We start from the raw sequence: 12,961 nt of genomic DNA on the forward strand, positions 1-12,961 counted from the left end.
CTTTCTGTACAGCGCCTAGCGCCATGGGGCTGAGACCGCTAATGAATCTCAGTGGTGCCCCTCATGGCTGGAAGGGGACTGGCTCGCACCCTCCGAGCATTTTTCTGCTTTATTCCCTGGCCTGGGCTCTACGAAGCCCAGCATGAACACGCCTGGCTGGGGCGCCCCTTCGTGCGCTGCCTCATCGGTGCAGCTGGGTGCTGGGAACACTGCGAGATGTGTCTGACAATGTCTAGGGAGCCCTGCTGAGAGGGGGTCTCCATTGTACCAGGCCCAGCACAATGGATACTCCCCCCTCTACAGAGCTGGCCATCTAAATAGGCTTCCTTGGGGAGCTTGCTTGGTACTCGGGTGAGCGGGGCTGCCTTCACGGCAACATACGTTGGCAGGAGTAGGACCTACCGGAAGGGACTGGTTGGGCCAGCTTGGGCACTGCACACTGGCCGTTATGTGCAGAATCTGCTGGCACCAATTGTGGCCCTGAATTTCTGGGCTGCAAACAGGCGTTGGACAGGTGGCACCAGGTAAGAGCTTTAAGGTGGGTGCCTCCGAGAGCCCAGGATCAGCGCAGTGCTGCTGCCGAGGTCTTGCCGCTCCCGGAAGGGCAGTGAGCGCTCATGGATGAGGAAGGAAAAGCCCAGGGGGCCCTTGTGCGTGGCTCCTTTGGGCAGAGGGCAGCCCTGGGCCGGGCACCGAGCTTTGCTGTCCCGGGGAGAAGCTTTGTGCTAAGTGAAAGTCTGCAGGCTGAGCAGCTGAATTCCTCCTTTCCCAGCCTTCGAAGCGTTCTGTTCACAGGTGGGTGGGTCTCAGCAGGTTGAGGGGTGTGTGGGGTGCCCAAGCCCCACCTTGCAGAGGCTGGGTCAATCAGCATACACAGGCCTTCAGCCTAAGGCTTGGCTCTGGGGACAATTCATTGGGTGCTACAGCTAGATTGATTCGGAGAGGTTTAAATAGATCCAATGGGACTTTGCAATAAAAATGCAGCCTGGCACCATTCACCGGGTCTAAGCTGCTGAACACCTTGACTAATATTTACATCCATCCGCCCTTCCCTTCCCGTTCTGCCTTATCTCCTCCCTGCTGCGTTTGCCTTTCCTCCGAGTTCCTTCCCATGACGCTGTTTGTCCTCCCACAATGCAATGCAAGTCTACCTGGTTCAGGGAAAGGTTCTCTCTCTCCCAGAGCTCGTGGGGGGCTGGGAGCATGATAGAGGGGAAAGGCTTGGTCATGATTATGCACCCTGCCAGCCTCTCTTGCAGTGGCACTAAAATACTAGGAGAGCGGCACGTAGTCATCTCTCCTGGGACAATGCTGCGGCCCTGCACAGAGGAGTAAAAAGCCTTTAACGGAAGCACACGCTTTAATGAAAACCTTTACTGCTAACTAGGTGGAGTTCGGAATGGCCCAAGAACAGGAAAGCCAGGCAGCTCGTGGGGGTGGGGAGCTGTAACCCTGGCTCAATTTGAAGGCTGGGGGTGCCAAGAAGGGGGAAAATACAAATTTACATTATAGACCATTTTAATCTAATAATTGCCAAGGGGTTTCATGCTCTAGGACAGTGATTCTCAAACTGTTGTACTGGTGACCCCTTTCACACAGCAAGTCTCTGAGTGCCACCCCCCGATAAAGTAAAAACACTTGTTTATCTAACACCATTATCAATGCTGGAGGCAAAGCGGGGTTTGAGGTGGAGGCTGACAGCTCGCGACCCCTCGAGGGGTCCCACCCCCAGTTTGAGAACCCCTGCGCTGAGATGTCTCAGGAGCAGGGGAGGTGAAGGATTCCCCTTTGCATTGCCAGGATTAGAACAGGGCACTGGTAACAAAAGGCTTGCCACAGATGTCCGGGTTGTGAAATCTCAACATTCTGTATCCATTAAAAAAGCTGCAGGAAATGGGATTATGGTCCAGGTGGGCTGGGGCGTGTCTCTTACTGCAGCTGCTCCATCCCACTGCACAGAACACTTGGGAAGGCTCTACCTAGTTCTTCAAGGCTTTGTCCGTGTGGATGGTCCATAAGTGATGTGTACGAGTCACATACAGACCATAAGTGGGATCCACATGGACAAAACATTTTAAAAGCACCACAGTTCCCATAAGGTAAGAAACCTTCTGTTTCTGGCTACCCGCCCCCTCAAGATCCATAGCTACAGACTGGGAGACATTTAGAAATTCATAGTGTCAATGTCCAGCAAGATGCGTGGCCTGGTAACGTGCTTCCAGCTGGGTACGGTGTTGTAGAGCAGGAGGTTCAGGGGGCTCGTGTGGAGCACTGGTGACACCTAGTGGCCTAGTGAGGTCAGTTGGAACTGTGCAACACTGACTTGGTGTGTGGTTCAATTGTGTGTGTCCAGCAATCACCGACTGTTTCAGCTGCAGCTTCTTGAAGAGGTGGCTGTGCTCAAGGAACTCCAATAGGACACTGCACCAGCAGGAGGGACCACATGGGTCTTAATCCCAGGCTTGGTTTCTTTCCCTGTAGTGGGCTGACTGCATAGAAGACCTTCTGAAAACCTGTTTTGGGAAGGGGAGGAAGAGGCAGAGCTGCTGATCAGGACAGCAGTGACTAAGCTAGCTCCTTTTAGACCTCTGATCAGAATCGTCACTATGGGCCAGATTCAGCGCTGGCCTAAACTGGTGCAACTCCACTGAGTGGGGCTGCTTTTGGCCCTGTGTTTATAGAGACTGTAGTTGGGAGGTTATCTGAGGAGATACAGGCTGTAGGTACAGTAATCCAGCATACCCTTGTGATGGCCTGGACTTTCCCCCAGGCAAGTTCCCTGTGGAGGGATGATTGTTTGTATTCCAGTAGTACCCAGAGGACCTATTGTGCTGGGAGCTGTACAAACAGATGGTGTCCCTGCCCCAGACACTGAATGGTTGCCAGGAGCTGAAGCCACTGGGTACTCCTGGAACAGTGAAGCTGAAGGGGTGTGAAACAGTAACTGAAAACCTGGCCTCGGGAAGATGAACTGGCAGAAATTCACAAACAAGCCTTCCTTTTTTTTTTTTTTTTTTTTTAATTTATTTACGAACATTATCTTTGAGGGACAACAGCATCTCTCTGGCGCTCATCTCTGTACATGCAACTGTAGAAAATAACATTTGTATCACTTTGTCTCTGTCTGCAGGAAGTTGTACAGCGAAAGGACAGCAGTGTCACGGCAGAGCGCTGGCATCGGCAGCACCAGCACTGCCAAACAATATGTACACAAACTACATTGTAAAAAAAAATGACATTGTTACATTACAGACAACGCAATCTTGCCGCTGTTTGACCCCACATACTACGCAAGTTGGACTAGTACAAATAGAAGGGTGTGAATTGACCTGTGAGATATTTACATTTATATACAGTCTCATAGAAGCATTACAAGGAGGGAAATTTACACGGTTGAGACTTGAATCCACGGAGCACAGGTGTCAAAGATAATACAATGCTTTTGCTATTGTTGCTTTAAATTGCTGATTAAAGGTCTCTCCATGCTTATACAGATTAACTGATGGTTATTTAACAAAAGAAAGAACTGGGCTTGAAATTAATAAAAAAAAGAAGTGTTATTTGTGGCCATATTCCTGTGTTCTAGAGAACGAAAACCATTCCTGTACCCTCCCCACAGAGCAGGAGAATTGGCTGGCCAGCAATTCCCCTCCACTTGCTTGGAAAGCGTGTGCTGCAATTTAGCTGGCAATACCAGTGGAGAAAACCAGCCACTGCATCAGGCAGAGCCTAGCCCTGACAGGAAGAGAAAAGCAGCAGAAGGGCTCAAACGCTGGAAACAAAGGACTCAATGTTTAAATAAAAAACACATTCCGAATACATCCAGGGGTGCTACAAATCCTGACCCTCTGTAGGCCATCGATACATTCCCCAGCACAGAGCAGCCGCCTCCTGCATTGTACCAGTCACCGGGAATACCCCCCGACAGGTTTGTGCCCAGCACAGGCAGAGAGAAAGCTCCCGTTGACACACCACAGCAGCATGGCGAGATGGCGCTGAGCACCCACGCTGTACACGGCCAGGAACAGCCTGTCCATGTCACCGTACAGCCTTAGGAAGGGAGCTAGGGATTTTATTTCTTAAGTCACCAACTCAATGTAGTCAGAAGAAACTAGTTGCTGTGACCGATCACTCGCCTCATTAGCTTTGCATGCAATAAGCCTCACTCCTCACTGGGGTAAGCCTAGAGAAGCCAGTGTGGTTACACCAGCCAAGAATCTGGCCCTGTAAGTCTTTCCAACTCTCCAAAACAATCCCAGCGTGTGATGTGACGCCGTGAATTGGAATCCCAGCCCCCAACAGGCCGAGGGTGCTAATTCAACAAGTTAGTGGGGAAAATCACCTTACAGGAATGTGCTTCAACTGGCTTTTCTGAAGCAGCCTGGAGGAAAGCAGTGATCCGGCAGGCTGCAAGGCTGTGTGGTTCCCAGCTCAAGTAATCAGGTCACTCCATAACAGCAGCTGTTTAAAAAGCCAGTGGGTGACAGAGTGAGAATTTGAATGGAGAGTGCTGAGCAAGGGGAAATGCCCAATTTGGCAGCTTCTCTGACTCCCTAGGTGCCAGAACTGCTGCCACTGCTGCCCCTCCTCCACTGGGATCAAGCACGGCTTTGGCTTCTCCACTAGCTAAACGTGAGACTGATTCCACTGCGGACTTCCCCCTGCTCCAGCCCTGTCTCTTCCCCCTCCTGCTGCTCTCGGCCCTACCCTGCTGTGTTACCTGGGTGAGCAGCCCAGGTCCCAAAGCACCGGGCGAGCCTTGGCTTCAGACTCCACAGCTTTGCCATCTCGGCTGCTCACCCCAAAATGCACAGTAGGGGGAAAAGGACGGGGGAGCGGAGCAGCAAGGTGAAGCCAAGACTGGAGGCAGCCCTCACATTGAATTACTCAGGGCTCCTCCCCTGCTCCCACAGCAGCTCAGGCACCAGGAGAGGAGGGGAAGCTGAACAGGAATTTAAATGGTGTCTGAATTGGACTTTACCTAGCACATGCACCTGGCAACATTTAAAAACCGCCTCAACGTAACCAAGTGACAGGCCACCAGGTGCATGGGTGTCTGTCCAGGACCCCCTGTCAGGGCACGAGGTGCAGCACACTCAGGGTACCTATATTTTGACACTCCAGCCCCCCGCTGTGCTAGTGCCCATGTTTCCTGTTCATTTCACGCAGGACTGTGCGAGCCAGTGTGTTTTAGCAGTATCCTGCCTGGGTCACTTTCACACTGCAGACGGAAAGAGTCCAGTTGTTGCAGTTGCAAAGGGAGCAGGGCTGGCTGGCTGACTGACATGCCCAGACAGGATGGAGTGAGCTGGCCCATGGGTGTGAGCAAGGACCAGAGGGCATGGAAGAGGCACTTTGCATCTGCCTCCAGCCATGTCCTGTATGTCTGTGCTTGGGTACAAACATCGCCAGCTGCATTAAGTCCAGTTTCCATTATTACTCCACTGACAGCCACACATTCAACAAATACCATCCTCTCTGGAACCGTCCGTGGTGCCACCACCCAGCATAAGTTACAATTTCACTCGGCTCCCTACTGACCGGGGCTGTCCAAACCAGACAATGCAGTGCGCACCCCAGCTGAGCTGGAGCCAGAGGACAATCTTTCCTTAAATAATACACAACTAGAAACACCCCCATGCCCCAGAGGGCTTAATTCTGAGCAATCTCCCCCCAGCCTTTCCAGGGACAACCCCTCCTCGCTGTGGCTGGCTGAGTGGTACCAAAGGTGGTTTTTGAGCACACAAGCGAGGAACGCCTCCTGCCAGGCTCGGGCTCCTCAACGAAGAGCTTTTGCTCTCTCAAGACCAGAGACAGACAGCTGGCTTCTGCGAGGGTGCAACACCCCAAACACCAGGAACAAGCCGCAGAACAGGACGGGCTGGAATCTGCGTTCCCAGTGCCGTGGTGAAGGTGGCCTCCAGACAGGTGGTGGGACGCAGGGGTGTGTCCCTTCTCTCCCCCCACCTGATCAGCTAGTCTGCATCAAGCACACTTTAGTCCTGACTAACCTGGAACAGCAGTTCATTCCGACTGCCACGTGACAAATGGCCAAATCCGTCTCTCTCTCAGAAGTGCCCTGAAGCCCTGCCTGCCAACACCGTAAGAAAACGCTCAAGGAGGAGGTGTGCATCGCCCTGCACAGTACGTCCCCTGCTGACCACATCTAACTGAATCCTCAGAGCAAGGGCTAACAGATCCACACAGCACCCCTGGACGACTGGACACTGCTGCAGCGCTGGGCCAATGGAACTGGATTCAATCACAGCTAGGCCCCAGCATGCGTATTAATGCCTCAGACACCTGCCAGGGTATTCAGCACACCCTGAAAACTGAGGCAGAAAGGATCCCACAAGCGAAGTGGTGCTGGGTGCCCAATGGCTGCAGCCTTGCAGGGGCCCCAGAGCATCTTTCGGCCCCAGCTCACCCTCACGGTTACCTTCCCAGCTGTGGTGGTTTATTTCCATACAACTTATAGAGCAACTGGCTTCTTTATCCAGAAGTCACAATACTAACAGCGCACTAGAATGGCTGGTCACAATGAAGAAATGGCTACAAGCGCCACCTGACTGCTAGGCTGCCTCGTCTTCCCTAGGCCATGTGGCTCTGAATCACTGGCTCCCCAGATTACAGCAGCTCAGGCTGAGAAAATGGGTAAATTGTCTCTCTCTCAGCCCAAACGTGCAAGTAACATCTTCTAAATTCCTCTAGGCCCCAAGCTAGCATGTGTCAGGGTGGGATCCCCCCTTCTTCCTCCCCTGTCCCCACCCCCCAAGTAATCCTCGTTAAATCTGACACACAGCTTCCGAATCTGTGCAGGTGGTCTCATACTCCACTAAACTCAAAAGGGCAGGGGGAAAAGGAAAAAAACTAGACTGTGTTAAAAGAAGAAGTCAACGCTTGGAGATCTCCACAACACGGATTGCAGACTGAGTGAGTTTGCAAGGCCTGAATCTCAGGAGACAGGTTTGAAATACTGAACACTGCACACCATTTTGGCCCTTATTTTTTTCCTTGAGAGGGAAAGTGCTGCCTAGGGTGAACTATACATACAAAGATAATTTTAATTAATTTATTTATTTCTTTACACATAACTGAAAGTGATGTTACAGTACATAAGTTATTTACAACTGTGCAGTAATGTGTTGCAAAATAAATTATCTAGAAGGCAGCAAAAGTACATTGTTAATGTATATAAAAACTGTACAGCATTTATGGGATACAATTTTCTTTATATGAGTATTGGCTCTGTAGTGTTTTCAAGTTATGTTCTCAGAAAGAGAAACGAAATGCCCAAGATTAAAGGAAAAAAATATATATAAACCACATGGATTTTACTCCATTAAAAACATGATCGGCAAAGTCCTTGCTCTCCGGCCCCCTTTTCGCGGTAGACACTCACCGTACTAGTCACGTGCGCATAACGTGCCAGGGGCCTCCTCACTCATCCCAACGTGGGGACGACTCGGAAGGCGTCCGGGGTCCGGAGCTGCAGCCGTTTGCGACTCCAGAACCGCAGCTGGGAAAGCTGGATGCTTCCTTTTAGTTTTGCTTTTAATTTGTGCCGTAACCAGGATGGAACGAGAAATATAAAAAACCCACCGTCTCCTCTGCAGCTTCTCCGAGAGGAGCTCTGCGGACAAACGGAAAACAAAGAGCTTGAAATCGCCATGTTCACACGTACATGAACTGCATGGGTGCTGGCCCTGCTCAGCAGCTTCTGCAATACACGTGTCCTTGAACCTTTTCTCCTCCCTGCCTCCGTCAGTCTCTCTCCCCCTTGTCCGTTCAGACGCTCACTGCTGTGTGCAGGCTGGCTGCCCTCTGCTGCAGCAACCGGTTTGAAAGGAGATGCGTTCCCCCACTCCCGCTGCCTGGCGTAGCTGTGATCAGTCCAGAAGTGAGGGAGACGTCGTGAAGAAAGTGCAATTATTTTTCTTACTGTTTTGTTTTCTGCCGATAGATGCTTCCTCCTCCTCTGACCAGGGATTCATCAGCAAGTGGTAAGGATGAACGTGAGCTCGAGCATCCGTCCTCGGAGGGCTCCCGCCCTTGCCAGTTTTCAGGGAGAATGTCTCCTGGTTTTGTATTGTCATGCCGGCAAGAGCACAAAGTCATCGTTGACGTCAACCATCGGCACATAGAACGAGGGAACCTCGTTCACGCAGAGGGATTTATGCCCAGCTGGATCCAGCTCCTGAACCTTCAGCTGCCACTCCATTCGCTGCACCGCGTTCAAGGCAGCGGCTTCATGCTGCTGTCGCATTAGCAGGCACGTCTGCACCAGAGCCGAACGCCCAGCGGAGACGGGGGTTCATGGGAGAGAAGAGACAAGACAACAATCACTTGACTGGACTGAACAGCTGCCCTCTGGCGGCAAGGCAACGGAGCTGGACAGACATTCCCAGCCAGGGACAGACTCCACAGCAGACACTGGGTGTCCTTGGTGGAAGGAAAACAGTCTGTCGAACAGGATTTTGAGAGGGCCCCACTCCTCCAGAGGTGGTGTAAGACCTCAGAACAACAGGCCAGATCAGAACCATTTTTAGCCCTGGAGGTAGCCAGTGTGAAGTGCTGGTTGAGTGCTGCAGCTCGGCTAGTGGCTGTCACCTTTACATGGTAATACAGGCCCAACCAATGTGCAGCACTGCGACCTGCAGTCTCCACCTCTGCGGGAAAGATGAAGGAAGCAAGAGAGGAAGGGGGCTCACTGGTTAGGGCACTAGCCTGGGACCCGGGTTCAAGTCCCTGCTCTGTCTCTGTGACCTAGGGTAAGTGTCTGTGCCTCAGTTCCCATCTGTGAAATGGGGCAATAGCATTGCTCTGCAGCAAGCCGTGCTGTGAGGATGAATACATTACAGATTGTGTGGGGGCCATGGAAATATCTTAGACAGAAAATCTCTCTAAGGGACAGACAGACAGCACGCAGAAGCTGGCTATTGCTTGGCAGCCCAAACAGCACGGAAAAGAGGAAACTGTGTGGCCTGAAGGAAGGAGCACAGGGCGGAGTCAGGAATTCTGCTGCAGCCTTACTCTGCCAGTTCCGTCTGCCTCGTTTTCCCCATCTGCCTGTCCTTGCCTAGCTCGCAGCAGGGACTGCGCTCTGCAGGGCACTGGGAATGGGTGAGTGTACTGCAAGCTGTGGCATTTAGAACTGCTCACAACGCTGTCTCCCAGGGGCTCCTTGCCCGTAGCAGAGATTTCTGGAAAGCACAACCCCCCAGGGGCCCAGCAGCAGTGACTCACGCAGGAGAGCAGGGTTTAGGGCCTTTGCACTGGGACAGCTGCCTCTGGCTCACTGTAGGAATTGCAGACTGACTGACTGGAGCAGCAGCCACTGTCACGGGAGAGACTGGAACCCTCCCCCCATTTCACCTTTCAAACGCCAAACCAAATATCCCAAGCAGGTGACAGATTAGCAACATCCGCTCCGGACTCCTGGAAATGCTGCAAACCCAGTGCACTGGAATCCCCAAGGGACAGCAGGGTCACGCAGCTCTCACCTTCATTCGATCATATTTGTCATCCACATCTTGTAACCAGGAAATAAACTGGCGAGCATTGAAACGATCTCTGACGGATTTGTTTTCATCTCCCTGCACAGGGAAGAGCACAAAGGGGAATTACACCGTTAAAACGTATCAATAAAATAAATACCCTATCGGACAGGTGCAAACCCCTCCACTCCCCACACACACACAAACCCACCACACTCCTGGAAGAAAGAAGAGTGGTGGCTCTGAAGTAGCCAGAAGTGCACCAGCAGGGAGGAATAATGGGCTATGCAGCTCTGCGCTGCTTTCACAGCACGTTGCTAGAGGTTTCAGCCTGAGTGGTGGATGCTATACACACAAGCCCCCTCCTTGCCTTCCCCACATGGAGCTGGAGCTGAGAATCTGTTCATACTAAACTCATTCAGTTCTTCCTTTGCGAACGGAACACCTGCAGCTCACCGAGTCCTTGAACTTGTGCCCCAGATCATAATGTCTTCTACATGGAGATTTCCATAATGTTTTTTCCTTTTTGTCCTGGGAAATGCTGAGAGGTAAATCAGATGCATGGATCAATATGCTGGATCACTAATGAATCCCACTATACTGTCTGCAGCACAGGAATCAGCTTCTGCAATGCAGCAGTGTGCTTTCTACAGAGATGACAGCTTTCTGGCAGGTTAGTGGTGCAGCTACAAAGCTTCTGGCCAGCAGGAGGTGCTAATGTAATCGCTCTATCCCACTTCAGCTAATTTTAAATTCTTATGAAGCTGAACAACGATACAGGCTGCTGAAGTCTGACTCATTTTCTATGCTAGTTCTTCTCAGCTTTCTCCAGCTCCACACTACGTGGAATCAAAGGAAAAAAGCCCATCTCTGTGGGCTGTGCAGTGCAGTTTTGCTTTTCAAAGCCAGTCTTCTCTAAGAAAGTCATTTCATAGATTTCTGTTCTCTGTGCAACACAACTGGGGATCGCGGAACAGCTGCACAGAACGTACCGAAATAAACCTCTCTCACGTGCAGATGGTTCTGCTCACAAGGAGAGGCAGAGGGGGCTTTGCAGCCTGCAGATAGATCAGGGGCCTTTGTTAGCTTTAAATAGGCATATAATGCTGGCTCCCGTATGTCATTCACAGACACATTTCTTTGCCCCCCCCCCCACACACTGGACAGCTGAACTTGTGACTTGGACCCTCTGGCAAACGAGTCAGATTAGTCAACAGCAGCACATGCTGTGAGATCTCCCACATCACACCAGTGCGTGGGGGAAGGGAGTTGTAGGTACCTGGGTGGGAAGCACATTAAGGCCTCCCTACACCCACCACTCTGAAAAGCACGTCCCACGTGGGCCGCTGCACAAACGGACCTTCGAGACAGATTTAGCCACTCTTAAGATGGCCACTGACCTGATTTTCTAGAGGCATGTTATAGACCTCGGAGTCCAGCAGCATGGTGCAAGCACTGAAGGGCACTGCCTGGTTAGCAATGGTTCTTGCTGCCCGACAGTGAACTCTTAAGATCTCCTGTTCGCATGAAACAATCAGCTTCTCCTGAGGAAAAAGGAGAAAGTAACTCAGTGAGTGAGGCGTGCCCTTCGTTTCTCAGGTGAAGGAAGTTAAGCACCATTCGCCCCCGAAGGAATCCCCCAACGGCTCTCCGTTACCCGCTCTATGCTGTGCTGGAGTCGCAGCTTCCCCCTCACTGCTTCCTGCTGCTTGAAGAGTTCCTTCAGGGGTTCCGCGAGCGATGGAGGGGGGGCAATCTACAGACACACAGAAATGCACAAACCGTTACAAATGGGGACACCTGCTGGATTCGCTCTGAGCAGCATGGAGCTGTGTTCCTAATGCTGCTGCTCACCCTCTGAAATTGCTTTGGAGCTTGCTGTCCCTTTAGGAGCGGGGCCAGCGCTCTCAGCTGCTACACCGGGGCCCAGGCTTTGAGTGCAACTATACAATTATCGCCCTTAGGCTGATGATGTGTTGCCAAATCATTCAGTTGCCAGGGAGACGGAGCTCACGCCACCCAATGTACAGCTGTACCAGTGTACTTGTGGAGGAAGCCTTCTCATGCAGGTGGGAGGCAAAGGACAATCCCCAACGGCTAGCTGTGACCAGGCAGCGTGTGGGAATGCAAAACAGGGTAAGAGGTTCTGTATGCAGAGGTGTGCACGGCTCTTGCGGCTGGGGCTTCCATCGCCACATGCTTTAACCCACCCACCCACGCCTTCAGGGCGTCACAAAGACACTTTGTGAAGCGCTTTGAGGTCATCTGATGAACGAACGGCATGAGCACATGTGAAGCATGTTGGGCAGCAGAGTCCCTGCTCATGGTGGGCAGCACACAGTGAGGCGTGTCCATATTTCAACACAACTTTGGGTTTGCAGTGTGCACGGGACAACACCGATGTAGAGCAGAGTTTGGGCTGCAATCCTAGAGTCTTTTCCGGTTCACGCTATGGGCCCAATCACACACAGAGAACAGGGGGCCTTGTAGAGTAGAAAGCTAGGTGGCGGCTGTTCTTTGGGACAAACAGGTGTACTCGCCACCCATAATGCGCATGATTTCACAGCAGATAAGATGTGCATCAATTCAGGCCCTGATCCTGCATAAGAGGGATGCCGACAAACTTTTGTGCTGAGCCCCAGTGATTTCAACGGGGTGCCAGGCAGCTCATTGCAGGAGCAGGCCCTTGGTTCTCATTCCTCACGTTCCTTGTGGAATACGCTGGAGGAGAGAATTCAATTTCCCATGAACCAGGCAGAGCACTGCCAGACGTCTCCTGCCAGTTCACTTACTACTAGAACCACTGTCACATGGTAAGAATGTGGGACCACTTCCCAACAACATCCTTGGAGTGTTGTGTTTCAGGCAGGGAAACGGTTTACACTCCCCAAAGGGAGGCCCAGTGTAATATGTTATTTCAATAAAGCTTATTCTAACGAAGTGAAAGCCTCCCAACGCAGGCACTTGTACAGAATCCAGCAGTGCTCCGGGTAGAAAAGGAAGGTTCCACCAACTGCGGCATTCTCCATTAGCTGCAGCAGGACGTGGAATTTCACTCGTTAGTCAAATCCAGAACGAGCTCCCCTGGAGGCTAGGAGCCAATATTTCCTCACTGGAAGTGTCAGTCTGTTGGTGCATTTGCAGTGGCAAACTCCATCAGTGGAGCTGTCAGAGAAATAGCTGTTCCCATTGCCAAGGGTCACCCCATTGGCCAGCCACACATCGGAGCCTTGGTAAAAGAAAAGGCAGAAGTAAAGAGTAGCTATCTTCTGCTCAGGGCCGGCCGGAGGGAAAATGGCACTCTGGGAGAACTTGCATTTTGATGCCACTGGCCTCCATGGGCTCTCCACCCTCCCCTCATCCCCAACCCCTGCCCCCTAACCCCTACACTGTGCCTCCTGCGCCCCAACCCCTGCCCCCTCCTGAGCCCCTAACCCCTGCCCTGTGCCCCCTTCACCCCAACC

General features: G+C 51.9%; 1 protein-coding gene across 3 annotated transcripts in view; it reads right to left on the bottom strand.

Annotated features, from left to right (window-relative positions):
- Positions 1–7,058: 7,058 nt before the first annotated feature.
- LOC113409644 (ankyrin repeat domain-containing protein 11-like) overlaps positions 7,059–12,961 on the bottom strand; it is a 219,830-nt gene continuing 213,927 nt past the window's right edge. For all 3 annotated transcript variants that reach the window (XM_026663789.1, XM_026663790.1, XM_026663791.2), the window contains 4 exons: positions 11,155–11,253; positions 10,898–11,041; positions 9,504–9,596; positions 7,059–8,278 (listed from right to left, as the gene is read on the bottom strand). In XM_026663789.1, coding sequence (XP_026519574.1) covers positions 8,093–8,278; positions 9,504–9,596; positions 10,898–11,041; positions 11,155–11,253 — 522 coding nt within the window. In that variant the 3' untranslated portion in view covers positions 7,059–8,092. The remainder of the gene's footprint in view (positions 8,279–9,503; positions 9,597–10,897; positions 11,042–11,154; positions 11,254–12,961) is intronic.

Source organism: Terrapene carolina, unplaced genomic scaffold (genome assembly GCF_002925995.2).
Source record: "Terrapene carolina triunguis isolate 2854851 unplaced genomic scaffold, T_m_triunguis-2.0 Scaffold33911, whole genome shotgun sequence".
Classification (NCBI taxonomy): domain Eukaryota; kingdom Metazoa; phylum Chordata; order Testudines; family Emydidae; genus Terrapene; species Terrapene triunguis.